Source organism: Ursus americanus, chromosome 34 (genome assembly GCF_024610735.1).
Source record: "Ursus americanus isolate L20-20 chromosome 34, mUrsAme1.1.p, whole genome shotgun sequence".
NCBI classification, from domain to species: Eukaryota; Metazoa; Chordata; class Mammalia; order Carnivora; family Ursidae; genus Ursus; species Ursus americanus.
In genome coordinates this window covers 562,269-588,932 of record NC_142160.1, presented here as the reverse complement: position 1 = coordinate 588,932, position 26,664 = coordinate 562,269, and the positions used below count along the sequence as shown (strand labels likewise).

The 26,664-nt window shown below is 47.8% G+C and overlaps 2 protein-coding genes across 5 annotated transcripts in view; one reads left to right on the top strand and one right to left on the bottom strand.

Moving 5' to 3' along the window:
- Positions 1–19,734, top strand: part of IPPK (inositol-pentakisphosphate 2-kinase) — a 45,116-nt gene extending 25,382 nt beyond the window's left edge. For 2 of the 3 annotated variants that reach the window (XR_015722958.1, XR_015722959.1), the window contains exons 10-14: positions 1,162–1,312; positions 1,879–1,981; positions 16,400–16,479; positions 17,228–18,239; positions 18,428–18,555. Coding sequence is in view for 1 of the 3 variants with exons in the window: in XM_045772567.2 (XP_045628523.1) it covers positions 1,162–1,312; positions 1,879–1,981; positions 16,400–16,479; positions 18,428–18,653 (560 nt within the window). In the remaining 2 variants the exon portion in view is untranslated. Of the gene's footprint in view, positions 1–1,161; positions 1,313–1,878; positions 1,982–16,399; positions 16,480–17,227; positions 18,240–18,427 lie in introns of all 3 variants that reach the window. The other variant, XM_045772567.2, reaches the window with a different exon arrangement.
- The window catches only part of CENPP (centromere protein P), a 250,575-nt gene continuing 229,085 nt past the window's right edge, over positions 5,175–26,664 (bottom strand). Inside the window, exons 6-9 of one of the 2 annotated variants that reach the window (XM_045772580.2) lie at positions 21,992–22,071; positions 20,967–21,058; positions 20,566–20,714; positions 5,175–10,851 (exon numbers count right to left, since the gene is read on the bottom strand). In XM_045772580.2, coding sequence (XP_045628536.1) covers positions 10,846–10,851; positions 20,566–20,714; positions 20,967–21,058; positions 21,992–22,071 — 327 coding nt within the window. In that variant the 3' untranslated portion in view covers positions 5,175–10,845. Of the gene's footprint in view, positions 10,852–19,863; positions 20,715–20,966; positions 21,059–21,991; positions 22,072–26,664 lie in introns of those variants that run through there. The other variant, XM_087858925.1, reaches the window with a different exon arrangement.

Sequence of the window (26,664 nt, the reverse complement as noted above, 5' to 3'; positions counted from 1 at the left end):
CCTTGGCCGTCTGCTGGTGGGCTCCACGCCACACGTAGGCCTCTGCCACGTGGGGCTGACGAGAAGGACCCAGATCATGCCTGTTTCGGGCTGAAGGCCCTGCTGCATGGCTCCTAGTGCTGCTGTGTTTGCCGAGTGGCTGCCTGGGCACGGCAGATCACCCGTCGTCTGCCCCTCATGCCAAATTTTTCTTAGCACAAATGAATTTTGAGTCTTTTTTTCTTGAAAAAGTGATACCTGATCATTTCAGAAAATTGTGGTAGAATTATGCCCATGTTGGGGCCCTTAAGTAGATGACAGAATGTGTCTGGAAGGACACAGATGGGTGCTGAGCGCCACTGGCACCTGGGACTTTGCTTCCAGGCCTTCCCTGGACACACAGGCTGACATAAGTGTGACCCACGGGGTGTGCAATCTAGGACGACAAATCGTGTTCCACACGCTACTTTGTCATCTGGTGTTTTTGCCTAATAACCAAATATGTATCAGCAGTTGTATTTTTTGAATTTCTGTTGACCATGAGGTAGGTATTCCACTGTTGGCACAGCCTGTAATTTCAGCAGATCCCCCCAGCCGGGTCTGTGTGTTTTCACCGTCTCATGTGGCTGAGCATGTCCTGCCAGCAGTGGGAGGTCAGAGGTCAGAGTGTCTGTACTGCGCACGGCTACCCCCTTCAAGGGTGAGAGATGGGCCGGGTCCCTGTCTTCCCAGCCCGCACAGCGCCTGGCGCACGGCCGGGACCCGTGGACGCTTGTGTCTGGAACGGACTTTGTGCCCACACTGACTCTGTGATGACCGCTCCCTGCTGCGGGTTTATCAGCGGCAGCTTGGACTGCTGTCCTGCGCAGCCACCCATCCGTCAGCATGGGCTGTGGCTCTGGGCTCCGCGGTCTCCCAGATTCGGGGACATCAGTGTAGTCATTTTACATGTCTGTGCCTGGCTAATTCAGAGCGAGAGCCGTGTCTGCACGGAGGTCTGGGCTGTTGGGAGGGGCGAAGGGCCTTTGAGAGGGAGCAGCACAGAGCGGGACGCGGGTCCCCTGCCTGTCTTTGGCGCCTGGCCCTGTGCCCCAGCAGCTCCGTGAGGCAGGGTGTGGCCCGTGTCCGGGCTTTCTTCAGTCCTTGACAGTAAACCTCTTGTTTTCCCGATGTTCTTGGTAGGAAAAAACAGCCCGGAGTGCTCGGGGTTACCGAAGGGCTGTCTTCTGTACAAAACCCTCCAGGTGCAGATGTTGGACCTGCTGGACATCGAAGGCCTCTACCCTCTGTACCGGCGGGTTGAGCGGTACCTGGAGGAGTTTCCTGAGGAGAGGTGAGGCCCAGGCCTTTGGCCCCCCTGCCCCTACTAGGCAGAGTGGGCCCAGAGTATTCCTGAGGGCAAGACGGGGCTGGGGGAAGGGGGTCACCCCAGTGGGAGGACTACCCATCCAGCCGCAGCCACTCCCAGGCGGTCTGTGAAGGAGGAGCGTGGCTGGCTGGCTGGTGGCCCCGTCCTGTGTTGGCTGAGCCTGCAGGGGGCAGTGCAGCTCCACAGCTGGCCGGCCGCTCCCGCCCCACCGGCCAGCCATGCCGGGACGGAGGTCTCTGGGGTCTCCGCCGCAGGCTTGTGGCCAGGTTGACCTGGACTCCTCCATCCCCTCTCCGCTCACCAGCGTCTCTGACCTGGATGCCATTTGTCATAAACAGGAGGCAGCCCAGGCTCCCTGGCTCTGCTCTTAAATGCTTCGTCTAAAATTGCTTCTTCAGAACAAAGCTTACTGTTGGGAAGAGGTGGATCTTTGAGATGTTTAAAGGCAGATGTGTGATTGTTAACAGTTTGTCTAAAAACTGTTTCCAGGCAGCTTTGCTATCCTGTTTTTTTTGTGCTTTCTCTTTCAGAAAAACGTTGCAAATAGACGGGCCTTATGATGAAGCGTTTTACCAGAAGCTGCTTGATCTTTCCACTGAGGACGATGGGACAGTGGCCTTTGCACTGACAAAGGTGGGCAGACCCTTCTGGAAACACTGTGTGCTCTGTAGGCTCTTAACACTAACTTGGGGCTTTCCTAAGACATGTCATTTTTCATTACCTGTCCCTCGGGCTTAAAGCAGAAAAATTGGGGAGTTAAAAAAAAATGGCTGTTTTCCTCGGGTGGCCCAGGCAGGTGGTGACCCGGAACCTTAGCTAAATCCTCCCGGTGGCTTGGGCCCGCCCGGAGGCCCTCTCCCACCCGTGTGCTGGGGGCCCGACCCCGCCCGTGGCTGTGTGTGGGAGGCTCCCCCAGGCCTGGCCCTGCTTTGAGGGAATTCAGAGGCTCACTGGACTTGGATAGCAAAAAGACAACATCTTTCACTAATCTCTGACTGAAATTCGGCGTTTCCTCCATTGTGAATGTGGCAACAACCACTGTCGGGTCAGCAGGACCCCCGACTTTGCCACTGAGAGAACCAGACCTGTTCGTTTCTCATGGTAGTGGCTACAGACACCTCACGTTACCTTTAGTCGTCACTCCTGAGGTTTTGTGGTGCAGGACTGTGTCACACACTGCTTTAAAAAATACTCTGGTATTTGATATAGTCATCCTGCTATTTATCTCCTGCATTTAAAAATCTTATTCTGAGAGAGATCCATAGGCTTCACTGCGCTCTCAGTTTTGCTGAACGCTAACACGGTGAGGGAGCCTCTAGCGGGAATGAGGGGCAGAGGGGGGCACACGGCCGAGTGGCCGTCTGTGTGTGCAGGCTGGCAGCTGCTCCGGAGCCCTCGGCTCACCTGTCCTGGTCCCCACCTTGAGTCTGGTCCCCACTTGGCTTTGGCTGCTCCCTCTCCTACAGCTGGCACAGTGTCAAGGAGGAGGATGGGGGAGGTCGTGGGGGATGCCCTGAGGTGCTCGGGGTGGGGAGAGATCCGAACGTGCAGTCTTTGCACCAGAATCTCCCGTGTTGGCTACAACTTGGGTGCGCCGATTTAGGGTTAGGTAATGGCACTGCTGTTTTCAAGAGAAGCAGTAGAAGAGTTTTTTGGTTTTTGTTTTTTTTAAAAATACGCTTCTCTGTTTTTCAAAATTGCTACCAGATAAACATAGATTACTTTTCTACTTCGGTTTTTAACGTCATAGGTAAACATAATCTTATGGTAAGAGACTCAGGCAGTCACTCCACCTACCCGAATGGCGAAGCTGAGCACCACATGGCCCAGTGCTGGGATGGTGCTGGCTGCTGGCGCAGAGAAGTGGGTCCCTCATCCGTGCTGGGGGCAGGTGGGAAGCCACTTGGGGAAGCAGTGGCGGCTTCTCACAAAACTAAACCTGCACGTCCCCTACGAGCTGGCCTCTCACGCCTGGGCATGTGTCACAGAGAAGGGAATGCTCTTGCTCACAAGCTAAGTGTCCACCAGCAGGTGGCCCACGGCAGGTTACATTGGTGGCAGGGCTGAGCAACAGATGACCTGGCTGAATCTCCAGGGAGCTGTGCAGGGTAACAAAACCAGTCCCAGAAGGTCACACACTAAGACGGTTTGTATGACATTCTTGAAATGAGAGAGCTGAGTGATGGCCGTGGTTTGGGGACGTGGAAGGAAGGTGGATGTGGCTGTGAAAGGTCAACGCGAGGTGTCCTTGTGGTGGGTGCGCTCTGTGTCTTACTGCGGTGGTGGCTGCGTGGACATACCCGTGACCACACTCGTGCACGTGCACACACACAGACTGGAATCAGATCATGGCGTGTATCCGTGTCACTGTACAGTTTTTGCAAGATGTTGTCATTGGGGGAGGCTCGGTAAAGGGTTCTCAGGAGCTCTGCGTTATTCCTGACACCTCCACATGAACCTGCAGTTACTTCAGAAACAACCTGATGAAAAAGATTCAGGCCGTGAGCGTACCGTATGAGGCCGTGTTCGTCCCCAAAGCACGCGTCCACGGTTAGCAGGGCGTCTTTCCAGACCCCCTCTCTCACACACACTGTCTGGGGGACGCCCGCGCTACATGCATCGCTCACCAGCACACGCGTAGCGGAATGCGGCCTGAGGTCTCTGTGTGGGACTGTGAGGGTCTACCTCTCTGTTAGGGAGTTAGGCTCTGCGGGTTGGAATCTGAAGAGGAAGGCTGTGAAGGGAAGTGGTGGAGCAGGTGAGAACATTCTGAGGCTACAGACTTAATTCTTTCAAGAACTTGCCGAGCCTCATGCCTCTGAGGAAATGAGAGAGAAGGGACTACTGCCTTTATTTCGAGGCTCAGGAAACTGCAGCCCAGAGAGACCCTCGCTCTCTGTTGTGTAGAATTCCACAGCAGGAGTCAGCACACGTGTTCTGGAAAGGGCCAGAGAGTAGATGCTTTAGACTTTGCGGGCCAGCTGGCCTCTGTTACACCTGCTCGGCGTGCCCCTGTAGTTCAGCGTGAGCTATAGACAAACCTAAAGGAGTGCAGCTGTGTTCTAGTAACACTTTATAAAACCAGGTGGGGAGCTGGATTTGGTCCCCGGCCTGTAGTTTCCCGACCTCTGTTTACTTGTCAGTGTTTTTTTTTTTTCCCCCAAGATTTTATTTATTTGAGAGAGTGCGAGCGGAGGGGTGGGTGGGGACGGATGGACAAGGAGAAGCAGACTGTGCAGGGAGCCCGACACGGGCCTCTATCCCAGGATACCTGCGCCGAAGGCAGACGCTCAACCGACTGGGCCACACAGGCGCACCCAGCTGTCAGTTTTTGTATTCCATTCTTCGCTCTGTTGGTTTGGAAGTTGCACATTCTCTTTCTATCCCTGCAGTGGCTTGTGCAGTCTGACCGTGCACGTTTGAAGTCTGATGTTAATCAGCGACTTCACCTGCCCTACCGCACAGACACACAGCACAAGTAACCGGGGCTGTTCCAGTCGTTTCTCCCACCTCTTCCACCTTTCACGCAGCTGTTGTCTGGTATTCTCCTTGTCTTGCTCTTTTCTAAAACTGCAGTTCAAGGTATCGCTTACCCATATCTTTGCCCAACGTTCTTGTATCTCTGATCTTTCCTGTTTCCCTTTTTTCTATAATGGGCTTATTGAGATAGAACTTACCATACAAATTGCCTGTTTAAAGTGTATAACCCAGTGATTTTCACCAATTTCAGAACATTTGCATCACCTCTGAAAGAAATCCCACCCCCTTTTGCTGTCATCCCCTCCTCTCCCCACCCGCCAGCCCCAAGCAACCGTGAGGCCCCTGTCTGTCTCTGTGGCTGTGCCCCCTGCAGACCCTGCATGTAATCGCACTCATTCAGTGCCTGGTCAGTTAGGGGTGGCCGCGTTCGCTCACCATGTTCTCAGGGGTCATCTGCATGGTAGCATCATCACGTGTCCACGCTTGATTCCTTTTTTATAGCTGAAGAATGTTCTGCACATACGTTACATTGTATCGCACATTACCGATGGACATTTTGGCTGAGATGAGTGGTACTGCTGTAAATACCGTGTACAGGTTGTTGTGTGCACGTTTTTACTTTTCTTGGGTATATACCTAGGAGTGGAATTGCTGGGTCAAACGGTAACTTATGTGTAATTTTATCAGGATCTGACCGTTCCGCAGTGGCTGTCCCGTTACGTTCCCGCCAGCAATGTGTGCGGGTTCCAACCTCGCCATATTTTCAACGACACTTGTTATTTATCCTCTTGCTTTTAGCCGTCCTGCTGGGTGCGAAGTGGTGTCTTGTTGTGACCTACATTTCCCAGGAGACAGAGCGTTCTTTCGTGTGCTTGTTGCCTGTTTGTGTACCTTCTTTGGAGAAATACCTAGTAGATCCTGTGCCCACTTTTAAATGATGTAATTTGTCTTGTTGAGCTGTGAGAAGTCTGTGTGTTGTGGGAAGTGGGCCCTTATCAGATGATATGTAAATAATTTTCTTTCATTCTATTTTTTTTTTTTTTACTTTCTGAAAATGCCCTTTGATGCAAAAATGTTTTTGATTTTGATGAGGTTTAATTTATCCATTTTTTCTTGTATTCATGCTTTTGGTGTCCTATCTAAGAATCCATTGCTAAATTCAAACTCATGAATATTTTCCTGTTTTCTTCCAAGAGTTTTATGGTTTTATCTCTTACCCTTAGTTCTTTGAGCCGTTCTGAGTTACTTAGTGTATATGACTTGAGGTAGGGTTCCAGCTTCATTCTTTACATGTGGATGTCCAGTTGTCCCAGCCCCATTTGCTGAAAAGACTATTTTTTAAACCCCACTGAATGATCTTAGCATCCCTGTTCAAGTCAGTGGCTAGTAGACGTATGGGTTTATTTCTGAATGCTCAGTGGTGTTCCTTTGGTCTATATGTTTATATTTATACCGGAACCCTGTCTTGCTTACTGCTGCTTTGTAGGAGTTTTGAAATCGGGAAGTGTAAGTTGTCCAACTTCGCTATTCTAAGATTGTTTTTGCTATTTGGAGCCCATTGTGATTACATGTAAATCTCAGAATCAGCTTGCTAATTTCTACAAAGCAGCCAGCTGGGATTGTGGAGAATCTGTAGAACACTTTAGCTGGAATAGCCATCTTTACAGTAGTAAGTCTTTCAGTTTGTTAACATGGGATGCTTTTCTTCTTTCTTTCTTTCTTTTTTTTTTTTTTTTAAAGATTTTATTTATTTATTTGACAGAGGCAGCGAGAGAGGGAACACAAGCAGGGGGAGTGGGAGAGGGAGAAGCAGGCTTCCCGCTGAGCAGGGAGCCCGACACGGGGCTCGATCCCAGAACGCTGGGATCACGACCCAAGCCAAAGGCAGACGCTTAACGACTGAGCTACTCAGGTGCCCCAACATGGGATGCTTTTCAGTTTATTTAGACCTTTGGTTTTCTTTGAACAGTCATTTTTAGTTTTCAGCATGTGCATTTTGTACTTTAAGTTTATTCCTGAATGTTTTATTGTTTTTGATGTTGTAAATGTATTATTTTTCTTAATTGTTTTCCAGTTGATTGGTACAAGTGTATAGAAATTAGTTTTTGTATATTGATCTTTAGCTTGCAACCTTGTTGAATTCCTTTATTAGCTCTAACAGAGTTTTAGTCGAGTCCTTAGAATTCTCTCTATACCAGATCATCTGTGAATAGAGATAGTTTTCTTCCTTTCCAAAGTGGATGCCTTTTATGTCTTTTTCTTGCATAGCTGCTCTAGCTAGAATCTTTAGTACAGTGTGGGATAGATGTTCCAAGAACAGACATCCCGGATTTGTTCCTGGTCTTTTTGGGACAGTGTTCAGTCTTCCATCATTATGTATGATGTTAGCTGTGGGTTTTTCATAGATATCCTTTATCAGGTTGAAGAAGGTCGCTGCTTTTCCTAATTTGTTGAATGCTTTTATCAAGAAGGGATGTTGGAGTTTATCAAATGTCTTTTCTGCAGCAATTGAGATTATCATTTCTTTGCTTTTTTGTAGATATGGAATATTACATTCCTTTGTTTTTAGATGTTAAAACCAACCTCGCATTCCTCGTATAAATTGGACTTGGTCATGGCGTATGACCCTTCATATACGTTGCTACACTCAGTTTCCTGTCATATGGTTGATGATTATCGTGTTCATATTTGTAAGAGATACTGGTCCGTAGTTTGCATTTTTTATGTCTTTTTTGGTTTTGGTATTAGGTAATACTGGCATTATCAATTAGCTAGGAAATGTTCCAGGCTCTTAGTTTTTATGGAGGGTTTTAAGAAGAATTGATGTTAATTATTATTTAAATATTTGATACAACTCAATAGTGAAGCCATCTGGGCCTGCACTTTTCTTTGTAATTAGTGTTTTGATGCCCAGTTTAGTCTCTTTATTTGTTACAGGCCTGATGATATTGTCTATTTCTTCTCGGGTCAGTTTCGATAGTTTGTGTCTTTTTAGGAGTTTGTCTATTTCATCTAAGTTGTCTAATTTATTGGCCTACAATTGTTTATAGTTTTCCTTTTCTTCAAGTAAACCCTTTAGAAATTACATTAGTAACTTAGAGTCTTTTTGAAAATTCTACCTCCTGTTTACCTGAGCATGTTTATATTTTTCTACAGTATTGAAAGGTAATTTTTTCTGTGTACGAATAAGGGGTTCACTGTTTTTCTCCTAGCATTAAACCATTCAGTGTAACATCATCTGACTGTGGATGTGGCTGCTGAGAGGTCTAACTGCCCTTTCTCAGGAGGAGAGTTTTTTCTCTGCCTGCTTTTAAGAGCTTCTCTTTCTCTCTCGTTATTGGGCATTGTGATTAGGTGTGGCGTGCTTTGTGTTTATCTGATTTCATATACATATGCTGTGCTTCCCCTATTTGTGGATTTATATCTTCTGTTAGTTCTGAAAATTCTCAGCTATTTTCTCTTCACATATTTTTTGTTCTCCATTTTCCTATTCTCTTCTTCTGAGACTCTAATTAGATATAGAGCAAACCTCATTTTATCTTCCTCATGTCATAACTGTACTTCCCTATTTTTCATCTTTTTGTCTCTTTGTACTACATTCTGGGTATTCAGTTCTGCCTTCCCATTCATGGATTCTTTCTTCACCTGTGTCTAATCTACTAGTTTATTTATTCATCAAGTTTTCCATTTCAGTAGTTTATATTTTTTATTTCTCAGAGTTCTGTTTGGTTCATTTCCACATCTGCTTGGTATTTTTGATAGTTCCTTCTTGCTTGCCCAATTGTAAATTTCATCTTTTAGTTCTTTAAACAATGTATGAAGTTATTTTATATTCTTTATCTGGTATCACATACATAATAAAATCTTAGAGGTAAAAAAATTCCTTGTTATTTTGGTGATTCAGCCCTGTGATGTCTGCTTGGGTTTTTAATGGTCCATGATTGTGAGCTCCTATGTTTGGTCTTTAGCCTGTGGGAATCCTGGGGACCTAAATAGGGGATGCTTTCCTCCAGAGAAGATACAGATTCTTGGCTTATGGGAGAAATCTCAGTTTGGACCCTGTACTCTTGTGGCTTATTTTTAGAAACAGTGCTTCCACTGACATCTGCCTATAGAACAGCTCAGCCTTCTCATTTGCTCCTTGCTCAAAACCCGAGTTTTGGCTTTTTTCGAGGTGAGTGGTGAGAAGAGGGGATTGAGTTAGTGATTTCCCTAACCTTCTCCAAGCCCCACAGTGCACTGAAAGTTATGTTAACAGGGGTTTAGTTGTTTTGTAGGAGGGCCCTTGGAAGTCCTCCATACTCCCTGAAAGTCTCATTTCTCTTTAGTATGTTCATATCATGGTCATTTATTTGGGTGGTGTTTTTAATTTGTTACTGTAAAAAATGTTGACATCTCATTTTTATACTCTAATCTTAGTGCATGTAGGCATATCTGAAGGTAGATTATTGGAAGTAAAATTGCTAGATTGACAGATTCTGTCAGTATTGTCCTTCCAAAAAGATGTTGCCAATTTACGTTCCTTCTTGCAACAATTGAGGGCCCTTTTCCTCCATGCCCCCCAAAACACTATATATTACCAGTATTTAGAATTTTAATTTTCTAAGTTTTTTTTTAAAATTTGTTTTTTAAAGATTTTATTTATTTGATACAGAGACAGCCAGTGAGAGAGGGAACACAAGCAGGGGGAGAGGGAGAGGAAGAAGCAGGCTCCCAGCAGAGCAGGGAGCCTGATGCAGGGATCAATCCCAGGACCCTGGGAACACGCCCTGAGCCAAAGGCAGACGCTTAACGACCCAGGCACCCCCTTAATTTTCTTTTATTCTCAACCGTTTGTGAGATACAGCACATACAGAAAAAGTACACAGAAAAAAAATGTACCGCCCAGTGATTTGCCACAAAGCAAACTCTTGTGGAATTACCAGTTAGGTCTGGATGTAGAATCCTGGCAGCCAAACATAATTCCTGTCATTTCCCTGCCAGTTATTCCTCTTTCTTTTCTCCCCAGAGTTAAATATTGTGCTGATTTATATTCTTATAGTTTGGTTTGTTTTGCTTCTTAACTTTATATATGGAGTCCTGTCTTTTTTAAGAAGAGAAAACAACTCTATAGGTTAGTCACGTTATTGCGTGCATTTCCATACTTGGATTGCTTTACAGCCGTCCGTTGAATAGATGTACCACAATTTATCCGTTTACTGTTGATAGACATTTGGGTTGTTCCCTGTTTTGGGCTGTTAGGAATAAAGCTGTTGTAAACACTCTTATGCAGATCTCTTGGTGAACATGTCACACATTGCTCTTGGATATTCCCAGGGGTGGAATTTCTGGGCCAGAGACATGAGCATATTAGCTTTAGGAGATACTGCAAAACAGTTGCCTACTTAAATTCCCTACAGCTGGCTAGCGCAGTTCCCCTTGCTCCTCATCCTCTCTACCATTTGGTTGTGGGTCTTTTAATTTTAGCCATTCTGGTGACTGTGTGGTGGCTTATTGTGGTGATGAGATTAAGCACCTTTTCCTATGTTTATAGGCCATCTGGTGGTTTCTTTTGTGTAAAGTCTCTTGCCCAGTTTTTGTAGGGTTGTCTCACTGATTTGAGGGGGTTCTTCATGTATTCTGGATTGCAGCCTGTTGTCAGATGCACGGGCTACTGGTGTGTCCTTCGACTCTGTAGCTTGCTACTTTACTCTCTCAGTGGAGTCCTTTTAAGAAAGGAAGTTCATAATTTTAAGATAGTTTAATTTACATCTTTTTCCTTTTTATTAAGAAGTCTTATCTATTTTAGAGACCTTTATTGTTTGCCTATCACATTTGGTAGGTATGGCATGAGGTACGGTTTTATTTTATTTTCAAATGGAATTGTCCCAGAATCACAGGAATTATCCTGATCACTAGAGAGTCAAAACAAGCCATGATACCCAGTAGAGCAAATCCTTCTACCTTCTTCAAGATTGTCTTTTTCCTTGGCTCTTCTTGACCTTTGCTTGTGTACATAAATCTTAGAATCAACTTGTTCAGTTCTATGAGGAAAAGCAATAACCTGTTAGGATTTTGATTGGTTTGGCACTAAAATGACAATAGGAATTGACAGGTATACAATATTGAGTCTTCCAACATGGGCATTTCTATTATTTTAGGTGTTATTTAAAAACTAATAAAAACAGGGGTGCCTCGGGGTGCCTGGGTGGCTCAGTCGGTTAAGCCTCTGCCTTCAGCTCCAGTCATGATCCCTGGGTCCTGGGATTGAGCCCCACATCGGGCTCCCTGCTCAGTGGGGAGGCTGTTTCTCTCTCTTTCCCTGCCCTCTACCCTGCTTGTGCTTTCTCTCCCCCCTTTCTCTCTCCCAAATAAATAAACTTTATTAACAAAACAAAACAAAACAAAACAGGGGCGCCTGGGTGGTTCAGTTGGTTAAGCATCTGCCATCAGCTTGGGTCACGATCTCAGGGTCTTGGGATGGAGTCCCGCATTGGGTTCCCTGCTCACCAGGGAGTCTGCTTCTCCCTTCCCCTCTGCCCCTCCCCACCGCTCGTGCAAGCACACTCTCAGTCTCTCTCAAATCTTAAAACTAATAAAAACATTTTAGGGTTTTCTTTAGAGGTCTTAGATTTTATTAGATTTATTCCCAGATACTTGGTGGTTTTGGATATAAATGGTATCTTTTAAAATACTTCATTTCAACAGCACCAGGGTGGCTTAGTTGGTTAAGTGTCTGACTCTTGGTTTGGGCTCAGGTCACGATCTCAGGGTCCTTGGGATGGAGACCCGCACTGGGCTTCCTGCTCAGCAGGGAGTCTGCTTGTTCCTGTCCCTCTCCCTTGCCCCTCCTTGCATTTGTGCAAGTGCTCTGTCTCTCAAATAAAATAAATCTAAAAAAGTTTCATTTTAAAGTGTTTGTCTTGGATATATAGGAATGCAATTGATTTTTCTATTTGACTTTTTATATGTCAACCTTGCTAAACTCACTGATTCTATTTTTTTAAAGATTTATTTGAGAGAGAGAGCATGGGAGGGGCAGTGGGAGAGGGAGAAGCAGACTCTCCACCTAGTGGGAAGCCTGATGTGGGACCTGAGCCAAAGTCAGCCCCTTAGCCAACTGAGCCATCCAGGTGCCCCAAACTCCTGATTCTAACTATTCACTTACAGCTTTTGGATTTTTGTTGTTTGGAATCATATTGTCTATGAATTTGATTGTTTGCTTTCTAGTCCTTATGCCTTTTACTGATTTTGTTTTGCTTAACTGCATAAAGTTAACTTATGACCGTGGGAATTCCGGTCTTGTTCCCATTCTCAGAGAAACCATTTTACCACTAAGTAAGTTGTTTGCTGTAGGTTTTTTGGGGAGTTTATTTATTTTTTAAATAACTTAAAAATTAAGGATGTTCCATTCTATTCCTAACTTGTTAAGTTTTTCTCGGGAGCAGATGTTGAATTTTATCAACGCCTTTTCTGTTTCTCTTGGATGATCATGTGACTTTTCTCCTATTTTCTGTTAATGTGGTTAACTGTACAGTTTTTACAGTGATTTCTTATTTTTACATATTTGGTTTGCTAATATTTTGTTTAGGGTTTCTTTTGCATATGTTTGTGAGTGATGTGAGTTTTTTCTAATGTCATTGTTAGGTCTTGGTATCAGGGTATGCCTGCCTCATAAAACATTGGAAGAATGTTTGCTCATTTTCTGGTTCTCTGGAAGAGGGGAAGTAAGAATTGTATTATTTTTTCCTTAAATGTTTTTGTAGAACCACAGGTGAAACCATCTGGGCCCATAATTGCCTTTGAAGAAAAATTTTAAATTAGGATCTCAATTTCAGATTTTCTTTTTTTATCAATTTTAGTAAACACATTTTTCTAGAAATTTCTTTCATCTAAAATTTTCAAAATTTTTGTATATAGTTTTTGATATTATCTTTTAATATCCTTTAAGATCCGAAAATGCACTTTCATTCCTGATGTCTGAATATGTTTTCTTTCTTAATCCATCCCACAAAGAGTTTGTCATTTTTGTTAGTTTTATGAAAAATTAGGATCCTTTAGTGTACTATATGATTCTTTCCTATTTCAGTAATTTCTGGTTTTTTTCCTTTCTTCTTCGGATAACTTGTTCTTCCTGTAACTTCTGATACGCTTATCTAAATAAGTTTTGTACTTTTTTTCCCCAAATGTGTATTTAACATTTTTTTGTAAACATGGCTTTAGCTCCATTCCACAAGCTGTATTTTCAACACCATTCATTTAAAATATATGCTGTGATTACTATTAAGATTTCTCCTTTGACCCACGTAAGTATTTAGAAGGGAATTAATTACCAAACACATGGAGATTCTCATTACCTTTTTTTTGATTACTAGCAACATTGCATTTATGGTCCGAGAACACAGTCCATATGGTCTTTTGAAATTTGTTGAGATTGGCTTTTGATCATTTGAAATATTGTGATTTGCTTTATAGATCAATTTGTTTGAAAAATGCTTCTGTGCATACTTGAAAAAAGATGTCTTCTCAAATTATTGGGTGCAGAGTTTTATATCTTCCCATTAAGTCAGATAATTGTGTTCAGATCTTCTATAACCTTATTTTACTGTCTGCTTCTTTCGTAAGAAGGATGTTTTGAAATTTTACATAATAATTATGGAATTTTCTGTTATTTATTTTGAAGCTATATTGTCAGGTGCCTTAAATTTGGAATTGTTAAACCTTCCTGCTCAAATTTTTCACTTGCAACTTTCAACTTAAAATTTCCTTTGTCTGATACCAGTCTAACACCTGTAGGTTCTTTTGGTTAATATTTGCACTGCATATCTTTTTCTGTTCTTTTGTTTTTAATCTGTGTCTTTGCATTTAAAGTAGGGTTTGGCTTTCTATCCTTTCTGATGTTTTGTGGACGTATACTTGGGTTTAATCCTTTACCACCTATTTTATTAGGTTTCTTTTCCTCTGCTCTTTTAGAATCTTTTGGGTTATTTTTTTGTATTTCCATTTCCCCACTCTGCTGGAAGTTAAAGAGTCTTTTGCTTTTCTCTTAGTGGTTTTCCTAACCTTTGCAGCAAGCAGTTGACTTATGAAAGTCTGATGTCTAGTACCTTCACTCTCTTTTTGGACAGCGCAAAATTCTTAGAGTATATTTTACTCTCGTCCTGACTTAAATCCTATTGCTGTGTATTCTGTTGTTTTAAACTCAAGGAGATGTTATTACCATTTTATACGATCGGTGTCCTTTTACCCATTACCCACAGATGCTTCTCTTGGGTTGTTCTTCCTTCTGCCCTGCACCCCGGAGCCTGTATCTAGAATGATCCTGTTGTCTGAAGAATACCTTTTAACGTTTCCTTTGTGTTGGTCTGCTGGTGACTCATTCTTAAGTGTTTGGTGATGTGTATAACTGATTGTGTTTTTTCGGAGTCATTCTTGAGTCTGTGGCTTGATGTCTTTCCTCCCTTTTGGAAAATATTTGGCCTTAACAGCTTCAGATTTGATTTCTGCCCATTTCCTTGGTATTTTCCAGCTGTCTAACTTTCCATGCTTCATTCTGGATATTTTTACTTGGACCTATCTTCCATTGTAGCAAAACTGTCTCTTGAATTCTTAATATTGATTTTTGTATTTTTTCAGTTCTAGAATTTACATATGGTTTATTTTTATAGCCTCCAGCTCTCCTCTCAAGTTCTTGATTTGTCTTTTATTCTTTGAACAGAGCAGCATGTCTGTCTGGTACCTGCAGTAGTTGGAGTCCGTGTGTGTCTCTGCTGACCTGGGGCTGGGGTTTCTTGCAGGTTTTCCCTGCTGTCATGTTTGTCGTACCTGGATATTTTAACTTGTGTATCAATCACTATATTTTACAATTATTTTAGAAATAATGCAAGGGCTAGGGTAATGTTTTCTTCCAGAGAGGACCTTGGGTTTGCTTCTGCTGGGGGTCAAAGAAGCCCTATCAAGTTGGGGTCCTCTGACCCCAGTTTTGGTGACTGATCTCTCTGAAGCAGGGCTGCAGGTCCTGGAAGGCTGCCAGCTGTGGCTTCCTCAGTCTCAAGGTGCAGCTTTGGGTGCTAACCTGAAGAGAAGGTTCACACGGTTACTGTCCCCATAGCCCTGGAGGTTGGTGAGAATACCTCTCGGCCGACGCTCCCAAATTGTCAACCCTGTCTCAGGGCAGAAAAGACCCAAATGTCTGTCTTCCCCCCACTGGTCCAGCCACTCTCCCTGCTCCTGTTCACACTGCCTTGTAGCAGACGGTTTTGGTATTTTGTCCAGCTTTCTCTGGTGGACCTCTGCAGTCAAATTGGCCCCCGATTATACATTACTCGAAGTGAGTCTGGCCCTCCCATTTTGTATCTGATTTTATGTGTAGTTTTGTGCATCTAATGAGTGAAAAATGTTTGATGTAATTTGCATTTCCTTGATGAGTAGTAAGATTTGGTATCTTTTCATATGTTTATTGGCTGTTTTCTTTTGTCTCTTTATTGGGTCCCACACCTTCTTTGGGAAGTATCCTCTTCCAAATGGATCTGGCACTTGATGCCTTGGTGCTGGTCTGCGATTGCTGCCGATCTGTCTTCCACATTGCTGTTAGGACGGTGTTGTGTAGACACTTTTCATCTTTGGGAATTCAGATCTGTCATTCTTTTCTGGCTTGTCTTGTATACTTTTTTATGTTTATGTATTTTGTGAAACACCTGATTTCTTAGCCAAATGAACCGAGTGTAGAAGAAGTTTTGCAAGCCCCGAAAGAGCCACTAGCCGGCCTGAGGTGGTTGTGCACAGGGGAAGGTGGGAACTGGACGTTTCCTCGGGGTGGGACTCAGAGGGAAGGGCTACAGGGAACGTGAGACTGATCTGTCAGCACATGATGTTGAGGCCAGTGACGACCTGTAAGGCCCATTTCCTTTTTTGTAATTAGTTTATTTTTGTAAAAGTGAGAGCTATTCAATCTGAAAAATTCAAGTAATAATGTGAAACGTCGAGGAAGGGGGGGGATGCTCCAGACTCTACACCGAGGTGATGCTTTCTAGAACCTCTCTGTATGTCTGATGTGCAGGGGGGCGCACAGGGCCTCACGAGCTGGGTCCCCCGGAGCACGCTGGTTTGCACGGGCAGTCCTGGTGGATGTGGTGGCGGGCTGGTGCGTGCACGTGTTCAAGCCCAGTGTCGAGAGCAGCCCTGCCATCGCAGGGCAGTGCTGAGCAGGCCGGCTGTGGGTCCCTCTGGGGGTGAGGTGAGTTCACACACAGCCTGGCAATCCTCCGTCTGCAGTGTCATTCGTGGTGGTGGCTTGACCCGAGCTGGCCTCACTGGGCATGTGTAGAGTGAATCTGGCCCAGCACCATCAGGCCCGGTAGCCCAGGTAGCAAACTTCCAAGCTGGCAGACTGGCTGCCTTGCTGAAGACAAGCTGTGTCCTAGTGTTTGGAGTCGGGGTCCACATGCTACTTTCAGTGAGAGGTCAGGGCGGGTGGGCAGAGCTGGCCTGGGGCTTCCTCACTCACCTCTGGGTCTGTAGCCAGTTCCTGGACCGTGCCGGGTGCTTGTGGTGGGGGTGTGGTCCTGGAGCTGACCTCTTCGTCCCCCATAGGTTCAGCAGTACCGGGTGGCCATGACTGCGAAGGACTGTTCTATCATGATCGCACTCTCCCCCTGTCTGCAGGATGCAAGGTGAGCTGCCTGCTCTGCGTTCCGTGTCCGTGTCCCTGCAGTTAGAGCGTCCTGGCAGGGCCACGTCTGCTGACAGGCCGATGTCCGTGGCCTACACGACACCTAGTAACTCACCACGGCTTGCTAACTCCTGCTGCTCTCTAGAAGCTTGTGATTTATGGAGAGTACCTTAAAAAGATTGTCCTATTAAAGATGACTGTGATTTTCTGAGAAAATACTCCAAAGACTTAGAAGCAGCTTGGATCCTGTGGTACAAATTCCTCTCTCTCAAGGCTCCACGTGCCACTGAGGCTTGGAGGCCTGAGAGGCTGCAGATCCTCCACCAGGTCCCAGTACGCCAGCCTTCCCAGCCCACCCGCGCCTGTGGGACAGCACGTCCACTGCTGAGCTTCCTGTGGGCAGCACTCTCCCTGGACATTATTATCCTTGTCCGGTCCCCTCCCCTGCCTTTTTTTAGGAATTCAGGATGAACCTGGTAATCTTCTCTTGCTAATTAGACGGCGTCTTCAGCATTGATCCTCAGGGTGCCAAACCCCACACATAGCGTTTGTGGAATGTTCCACATTCTTCTGACATGTGTTCCCGGGTCAAGATGACCTTATCGTTGGCTGCCAGCCACCCGTTTTTCAGATGCTTTTGAACTAAACATTCCCAGGACTGCCGCTCCGTGGCAGGCACGGAGTAGATAGGAAACACGGAGGGATGTTCATAGGGTGTAACCGAAATACAAAAAGGCTGCTCTGTTTAGTCGAGGACCCCTGCGATCCTGTGAGGAAGTGCCTGCAGTGAGCGTTCACTGGATTGAGCCGGCCTTGTCCAATGACAGAAGCATGCGGATGTCACCCACTGGCCTTCCTGAAACAGGCACACACGCAGGAATGTGCGGGAACGTGCAGGGCCGGCTGGCCTGGCATGCTTCACCAGCTGCTTGGCAGATGCAGACGGGGCGGGGGCGGGGTTTCGTGTCCCGGGAGCCCCGTGGCGCAGCACTGGAGCTATGCCGTGGGCTCAGGGGAGCTTGTGGTGGATACACAGACACAGGCAGCCCGTGTGCTGAGCGATACCCATCTCTGTGCACGTCACCTTGTCAGGTGCCGGCTCGGTCGCGGGAAACCGGCTGGGGGCTGGAGCGGTGCTGTCCCGGCCCTGCTGCCCGGAGCGCAGGCCTCAGGAGCCGGACCTTCACTGCCATTCCGGAGGGAATAACCACGACCCAGCAGCTGAGCCAGGGCTCCCTTTTCCCTACAGAGGGTATTTCGGGGCAGGAGTTCAGTGGTTTCCCCTCCAAGGCAGGAGCTTTTGAAATTCGTGTTGTTTTGGGATGCTTTCTAAATCTAGAAGAGTAAGCGTGGGGAAACCAGGACTCGGGCTCGGACTATGGGCTAAACTGAGCTCATATCATATTTAACCAGTTGTTGGGTGCAAAATATTACCAAGCACTCGGAGAGCTGAGTGGGGTGGATACACAGCAATTTTAGTACAAAATTCAGAATTGGTCTTAATACAAATAATTGTTCCTTTTCTATTATAAGCACATGACTATTTTGATGTTTGGAAAACCCACAAACTAAGCCTTAAAATCAAAACATCAGACCCTGCAGATGAGATTTGAGACTAAAGCATGAAATCACAACTCTCTCCAAATGTGAAGAGCCTCAGGGAACATGGGCTTCTCACCAGATGTAGGAAAAGGCGGGTGAAGGGAAGTCGGCTCCGCTGGGTTGAGGAAAGGCCAAGTTGACTTTCTCCTTGTTCTCAGGGTTAGTGATTCCTGACTCCTGGTCAAGTGCCCCTTTCAGTGCTCATTTATACTAGGAGGGGTTGGGGAACCCCTGCCAGCCCTCCCGTCAGTGCGGGGGTGGGTGTCACAGCAGGCGTTGGCGGGGTGCATGCCCTGAGCAGGGTGAAGGGTGGGGTTCGTGTCCTGAAGCTGCTGTTTCACTTCCAGCTCTGATCAAAGGCCTGTCGTCCCCTCGTCGAGATCCAGGTTTGCTTTCTCCGTGTCTGTGCTGGACCTTGACCTTAAGCCCTATGAGAGCATTCCTCACCAGTACAAACTGGATGGCAAGATCGTCAACTTCTATTCAAAGACTGTACACGCCAAAGACGCAGCCGTGGTGTCGACCAGGTTCAAGGAGAGCGAGGACTGCACGTTAGTTCTGCATAAGGTCTAGGCGCTTCCTGCGGCATCTTTGAAACCTGAACACAGGATGTGAAGGTTGAATGAGAGCTGTTTTCTGTTGTGTTGGGTGACCTTTGGCTGTGAATGTTTTTGCTTTTTAACCCCTGTTCAGGTGGGGCTGCATCTGGGTAACCCCAGGATGGAAGATCACCAGAAAAACCTTGGAGGACGAGGAGTGTCGGACGTGAGTGATGCTGCGTGCGGTGTCCCCACACCTTCCGCTCTGGGCCGCTCCTCCTCCCCACCCAGGGCTCATGTCTAATCTCTGATGTAAAAGCCTTAAGACCCAAGGTTTGGATCTCCTACCACCAAGACTCTAACTTAGAAAACTTGAATTGTCGTGTACATCTTACAGTTTGGACTTGAAAGAAAACATGGATACTACTGGAACTTTCCCAGCTGAGTTACATGGTCACTTTTTCCGTGCGAGCCACCGGTCAGCACAGGTTTAGTGGGCTCTCAGCTGCAGAGAGTGATGGGTGGCTGGTGTGGACATGGGTCCTGAGCTGCGTGGACTCGGGGTCTCTGTGGAGGTGCCACAGCCACCGCTCTGCACAGGGTCATCAGGGAGCACCTCAGGTCAGGGGTGGACACCACTCACACGAGCGCCGACTTTCTTTTTAGCTGAATGACTTTGTCTAACTTTAGGGGAGACGAGGTGTTCCTCGCCGCAGGCGGTTGCTGCTGCGGAGCTGGAGGCAGGGTGGCTGTGTGCCAGGCATTTGGGGAGGTCGCTGGCTGTGCCAGACCCCGCGGCGTGTCCCTGCTCCTGCAAGATGAGCAACTCCTGGCTGGCACCAAGAGGGTTCTCGTTAGGGTCACCGTAGGTGTGCCCGGCTGCTATGAAAACCGTGGGGAACCTTGGCTTCGGTTTTTTATTCTCCGGTAGGTTGTACAGATTATTTATATCATTGTTTTGAGGGACTAATGAAGGTTTATTGTAACATAAGATTATAATAGCAAAACCACGGAATTGTATGAAAATGCTACGTGAAAAATAAGAATATTTTGCTGATTGTAAATTTTTGTGGGGAATTTTGTGATAACTTGAGAATTATACTTGTTTGAATCAAGCCAGCTCTCCTAGAATTTATTCAGCTTTGTCCTAACATTTACTTCTTCCGCACGCGGAGTTTCAGAAAGACATTCAGATGACAGGTGTCTCCTCCATGTGCGTTAGGGTGGGCTGTGGAGACACCCCTTGCAGGGACACGTGTGGACGAAAGCATCTGTGTTGTTTTGGCCTGAGGAAGCTCCTTGGTGCTGGCCTGTGTGAGAATGGTGTGCACAGGAGCCCGGCCACCTCCCAGGCCCATCCTGGCCGAAACCAGCATCCACAGGGGGGGTTGGGACGGACAGGGTCCTGCCCTATGTGGTCTCCGCCTACACTCCAGTGTGGCCCCTTCCCTGACTGTGGTTTCAAGCAATGTTTCTACCAATTCTAACCTTTTAAATGGGGCGGCGGCGGCCAGTGGTGCCCCGGGGGTGGCGTGGAGGGGTCAAGTCTATATTACTGCATTTTTTAAGCTGACTGCTCCACTTTTATGTGAAGACCAAGAAGAGTGAGTTCTGCTCTACAGGGCAAGGCAGGCGGTGCCTCACCCCAGGTATCAGGAATGTTAAGGAGTGAGGCCCTTGGGTGGCAAGGGGAGGCCAACCTCCAGGACGCCTCCACCCTCAGATTTGGTGAGAGGTAGGACCAGCCGCTCCCCCAAATCCAGGGGTGGACACTCACCCCCCAACTGAGCCCGCCAGGCACCCTAAGCACTGAACATGCTGCTTGTCTGGCATTTTGTACTCAGATAGCTGTGTTTATTTTTCCATGTCCTGCCAGTTTATATAATGTGTTGAGACCGCACAGACAGCACGTCCTAAAGGTGGCGTTTGTGCGGAGGACCACACACCTGCGAGTCTGCCGGGAACCGGCCGTAGTCCGCTGTGCAGAGTGACTTGATCAGGCTCTCGAGAGCGGCTTCAATGCCCAGCGCGCCCAGCAGGGCTCGGAAGCTGAGAGGCGCGGTCTCCAAGACTCGGTTCCGGTCCAGCTGCAGGGCTGCAGGGAGAGCAAGACGGGCTGAGACCTCCCTCCTTCCCGACCCAGGACTGTTGTGATGGTGACCTGCACGCCAGAGGTGGGCACAGAACAGTCCCTCCTCGCCTCTGCCTTCCGATTACTGATAAATTGATACAAACCATACACTGAGATCTTCCACTTTTGATTCTTGCCGTGAAAACCAGACGACAGAAGCAGGCACCTGTTAGGCACAGTGAGAAGTCCTCGCGCCCCCGCCCCCTGGGCCCGTACCTTGCTGTGGCGCTTTGGGGAGAAGGTCCAGCTTCGGCAGCACCTTCCCTTCTTCGTCTATCTGCACCCTCCAAACGATGACCAGTTCGAACCTGAAAGAGGTAAGATGCGTCCCTAAGTGCTGTTTGAAATCCGGTGGAAAGCCTGTGTGGCACCTGCCACCCTCCCCGCGGAGGTGCTCCTGAAGATGTCCGGTCACGGACACGCACATCTGCTCAGGGAAGCACGTGTGACATGAACAAAGAGGGGAATGGACCCCAAGGCCCAGCAAGATGCTGTTCTGTAACCACGACGTGGCCGTGGGGCTGCGGGTGACGTGCAGCACGCGGAAAACATGCCGGTGCGGAGCACGAACTGGTGACGTCGTCTGAAGAGCATCGGCAGTGATGGGAGGCTGAATCCACCCCACGACCCAGGAATTTCACTTCCAGCCACAGAAGCCTGGGTGTCTGGGGACAGGGACAGGAGCGTGAGAAATAGTGGGAAACGACAGATAACCCAAATGCCCAAGACCCGAAGAAAGCAGAAATACAGCTGATGGAGTAGAACTACCAAGAATAAATGAACTGCACATAGCTACACACATCACCAGAAGCTCGTTTTGGAAATAACACTGAGCCTACGTGATGACGGCACCATTTTAAGGTTTGAAAACGAAGCCCCTTCAGGCACTCTGAAGCAGACCGTGCATACACGGGACCCCCGTGAGTCCTCCCTTCAGCCAGTACTTGCTGCCTCCCGGCCTTTTGTGAGGTCAGCCCATCAAGACAGAGCTCCAGCTCTTCCTGGCCTCCCCTCCTTGCTCCCTCCACCCCTGCAGTGAGCCCGGCAGCACTGGCCATTTCCCCATATCCCACATCCCACTGTCCTCCCCATGGCTGCACGGCCAACACGGCTCCACAGACACATCAAGATGTTTGGAAGGTAGCTGACATTTGTTTTCTACCATTTGTAATCCTCATTTTTAACAGCAAGCAACCGTGTGGGTGTTGGGGAGGCCGGGCCCGCGGGGCATCCGCACTTACCCTGGCTGGCGGGTGCTCTGGACCACCATGTAGCTGGAGGCAGCCCCCTCCGGGAGGTGCACAGCTTCTGGGTACTTCTCCTGTGGGAGAGGAAGCAGGTACAGAAAAATCAGGTGACAGAAGCCAGGAGCCCTCGTGAAGGTCTTTAGTCAGGTTGCGGGTGCCCTGGATGAGACGGGGAAACTGAAGCCCTCCACAAACTTCTGCTCTTGGCCCCTTTTCCTGCTGCTTTTGTTGTTGGGACCTGCACCCCCACTCTACACATGTCTCAATGCAAATGGTGTCCACCCTTCTTGTGAGGGACCAGGAGTCAGTGGTTTCTCTAGAAGAGAAAGAGATCACATCTAAGGCAGGACCAGGTAAGAATGACTGGAAGCCATCACGTACGTATTTCAGACCCCCAGTGCTAGACACCTCAACGCCAAGGCCCCCTGGCTCCCAGGAGTAACACCTGGGCCCTCGTCTTGGTTCTCACGGTTCCTGGGTGCCTGAGGGGACATGTACATCAGACCACTGTCCTCAGTAAAAACCCCCAAGACCCCGAACAAAGACGAGACTCCCTCCTTTCCACGTCTCCCAGATGCTCTGTGTCTATCAGCTCAGTAAACTGCACTCTCACCTCCCTCTGGCTCACATTTGATTTCCATCCTGTGCGCAGCCAGGGGCCCTCTTGGCTGGTCCTGCTGGAGCTCCTCTGGGGTCTCAGACCCAGTGTGCGGCATCAGGGCCACCCCACTCCTGCCTCCTGTGCTCGCTGGTGCTGCCTGTTCTGGATCTTTCCACGGCCCCCATGTGCCTACACCCTCTAGCCCCCAGCAGATTAGAGAAGAGCTTCATGCCGATTTCACCTGTTTGTCCCCCAGGGCTTTCCGGCCTTTGGCCATGCTGCCTCCCTAGACCCCTCTGCTCTGGGGCGGGCCCTTAATCTGTCCTATTCTCGAGACCTGGGTGGCCTGCGAAGACCAGTCACACATGCTCTGCAGTGTTCCTAGCAGCCCACCAAGATGATGCTCGCCTGGGTGCTGTCTGCCAGGACGCTTACTGCTGTTCTCTGGAGCTTTATTTAGCATTTGGCCTTAAAAGCTCTTCAGACTGTGACCCCTGGGCAGTCCCCTGCCACAGTGGACGCTCCCACCCTGTCCATCCTCACACTTGCTGCCCAATGCCCCTGCCCATCTGCACATCAGGAGCAGGGCCACTGGGGGCCCCTGGTGACCTCTGCGTCGGTCTCCCCCGGAGGTGTGCCTGGCCGCCCTGGCTAACAGGGTCTTGGCCAGCTTCATGAGGAGATCACGTGCCATTTTAGAGTCAAAGGTATTCTAACAGGAAAACGAAGTGGAATTCCATAGGTTTCTAGGCTTGGACCTTTTAAGGTAGGGTTGGATTTCCCCTCCGCCTAACATTCTAGAAAAATGTATCTTCCTAGTCCTCACAGCAGAATGGACACCGGGACATACACCTGACTTTGAGGTCTGCTGTCTGGGGAATGGACTGCAGGGCTGGGGGAAGATGGATGAGGCAGGCTCCGCAGTAAGCCTCTGGGCTCCCGGGCCAGCGTCCGAGCCACATCTCTCCCTCCTCCCACCGTGCTTGGTGTACAGACACCCAGGCTGACGCCGAGGTCAGATGCGAGCCCCACCGTGTCCCACACGGAGCCTCATGGGACAGAGGGGCAGGACTGGCGCTGTGGTTGGCAGAACCTGGGGCTTCAGAGGACAGGACCTTCCTGAGGACACAAGTACTCAGTGGACAGAACCCAATCAGCCCCAAGAAGGAGGTCTTCTAGGGACAAAGACGTGTCACAGCTTCTAAGGGGCCAGCCTGAAGACAGCCTCTGCTGCCAGCGTGTGAGGCCAGTGCTCCCAGACCCATGTGTGAAAGATGCCGACCGAGCATGATCACGTCCAAACACCGAGCTGTTCTGACCAAATGCTGGGCTCGGCCTGGTGTAAGCTTACAGACGGTTTCTAATTTCAGCGAAACTGTATGTATGACAAAAATGTATACCTAAGTGTTTTAAATGGAAAGTGCTGGTTGATTTTTTAAACCTCAGGCTCTTCTAAATTAATAACAGCTGCGGGAGAGCCGCAGCGAGGGACACGTGAGCGCGGCAGGCCAGCTCCCAGGCTGTGGGGCGCGGCCGCACGAGGCCGGGGCCTGCTCCAGTGTGGGGCCCGGGGGCAGCAAACACACCGCAGGCTCAGCCTCCAGGCGGACCGCACAGCCTGGCCAGGCCTCCTCAAAAGCAAAAGGAGGGTTTAGATAAGCGTTCACTAAAAGATACACTCTCTCTAGTTTAAAAACAAAAAACAAGTAGAAATCCCGACATCAGGAAGAGGTCAGGTACCCAGTAAGTTTCTGGAGAGTTTTGGCGGCGGGGGGGGGGGGGGTGAGTTGCCTTTTACACAAGGTAATAACACGGCCCGTGTTATCAGCTTTTCGTACCCCGTGTGCAGCACAGACGAGCCCGCAGGCCAGTGGTGGCGACCAGACAGGCAGAGTGCGGGCTGAGACCGCGCTGTGCGATGACGCCGTGGGAGAACAGAGACGTTGTGACATGGGACGCAGCTCTGAATGCACACTAGCACGTTTCAGCAGTGGTTAGAAGTTTTACGTATGACTCCATCTAACGGGCGGTGTTGTCGGGAAGCCCAGGAACGGGCTCTGCACATGCGGACGTCAGCTTCCACAGGAAGCCTGTCCTAAGTGATGATTCAACATGGGTGTTTACTCAGCTGCTTGCCACACGCCTGGGGGTCTGCATTCAAGAACTCCCCTGGTGTCTGTGCAGCAGCAGTGGTGGCTGTGGGGACGCTGGTTTGGGGTCAGACCCTTTCACGCCAGAGACTTGCTTTGCTCGCTTGGCTGCCGGTCCAAAGGGAACAGAATTTTTAAGAGCGTTAGAGAAAATCAGCCTTGCGTTTACGCGCCCGTGATACCAGCCCAGTGCCGAAGGGGAAGGGACCAGGGAACCCTGCCTGCCTCCCCCTCACACGAATGGGAAACCTTGTCCTGAGTGTCCACAGATACATTAATTCATCTTGACTTCACTAGTTTCCCAAAAATTATGTCTGGCTGATTCAATGACTTTTTTAAAAAAATTGAGATCTAATTCACATTACATTTACTCCTTTAAAGTGTATATAATTCAGGGGTTTTTGGTGTATTCAAAGGTCATACAACATCTCTGCCGTCCAACTGCAGAAGCCCTGTCCCTTTAGCTACTGCTCCTTCACCCCTCTGTGCCCACCAGGCAGCAGGCAGCGAGCACGGACCGACTGATGTCCCGTTCTGGGCATTTCAGACAAATGGAATCATCCCAGATGTGTCTTGTGTGACTGGCCTCTTTCCCTTGTACGTTTTCAGGGTGTGACCACGCGGCAGCCGGTGTCCATGCTCATTCCTTTATGTGTCTGAGTAACAACCCACTGTTCATCCATTCATCAGCTGATGGGTGCGTGGGGTTCTTTGGTTTTTGGCTACTGGAAACATGCGCTGGGAGCGGCACCGCTGAGTCCTGTGGGGACTCCTGGTAACCACAGAGGAACTGCCCAATTGCCGCCCACTTCCGTGACTCCATCGCAGTGTCTGACCGTCCTGATTTCGCCGTCTCCTTGCTGACAACGTTTGTCATCACCCCCTCTCAGAAACCGTTCTTGTCCTCCTGGTCGGTATGAGGTGGGAGGTCACTGGATTTGCATTTCCCCGATTTTCCCTGATGGCCACGGATGCTGGAGCCTTTTCACATGTGTTCATTCATCTGCACACCTTCTTTGGAGAAATGTGTGTTCAGATCCTTTGCCTAATTTTTAAACTGGGCTATTTTTCTTTTTATTATTGAATTGTAATAGCTCTTTAGATAGTCTGCATACAAATCACTTGTCAGAGAGGGGGATTTCTCCCATTCTGTAGACTGTCTCTTTACTTCCTTACTGGTGTCACCTGTATAAAGTTTTTAATTTTGATGAAGTCCAATTTATCTATTTTTGTCTTTTTTTTTTGCTTGTGCTTTTGGTGTCATAGCTAAGAAACCAATGCTGAACCCAAGGTCACAGAAATTTACACCTATGTTTTTTTCCTAAGAGTTTTATATTTTTAGCTTTTAAAATTAGGGCTTTGACCCGTTTTGAGTTAACTTTTGTAGATGATGTGAGGTAGGAGTCCACCTTCATTCTTTTGTCTGTGAATATTCAGCTGTCTCCATATCAGTTGTTGAAAAGACTATCCCTTCCCCCATTTAATTGGATATGGTCATATTTTAATAACATCTTGTATTTGAAGACAGCCTGGTCCAGCGTATGTGTGGCGTTTCACCGGGGGACAAAACGCATCCCAGACTTTCCAACAGATGTGCCGGGACAAGAATGTAGACAGGTAGAAAAGTGAGCCTCCATGCTTATCGCATACACAGAAACGGATCACAGATCTCAAAGTGAGAGCTGAAATTATAAAACTTATGAAAAATAAAAAAATCTTTGTAGTTCTGGGTTAGCCAAAGTTTTCTCAGGTACAAAACAAAACCTGGGATCCACAAAAGAAAAATAAATTGGGTAATAACTTCATTAGAATTAGAAATTACCGCTCTTAAAAAGGCCAGCCTCAGACTACATGTAAAGAACACTTATAACTCATTAATAAGAAGACAAACAACCTAATTTACATAACGGTCAAAG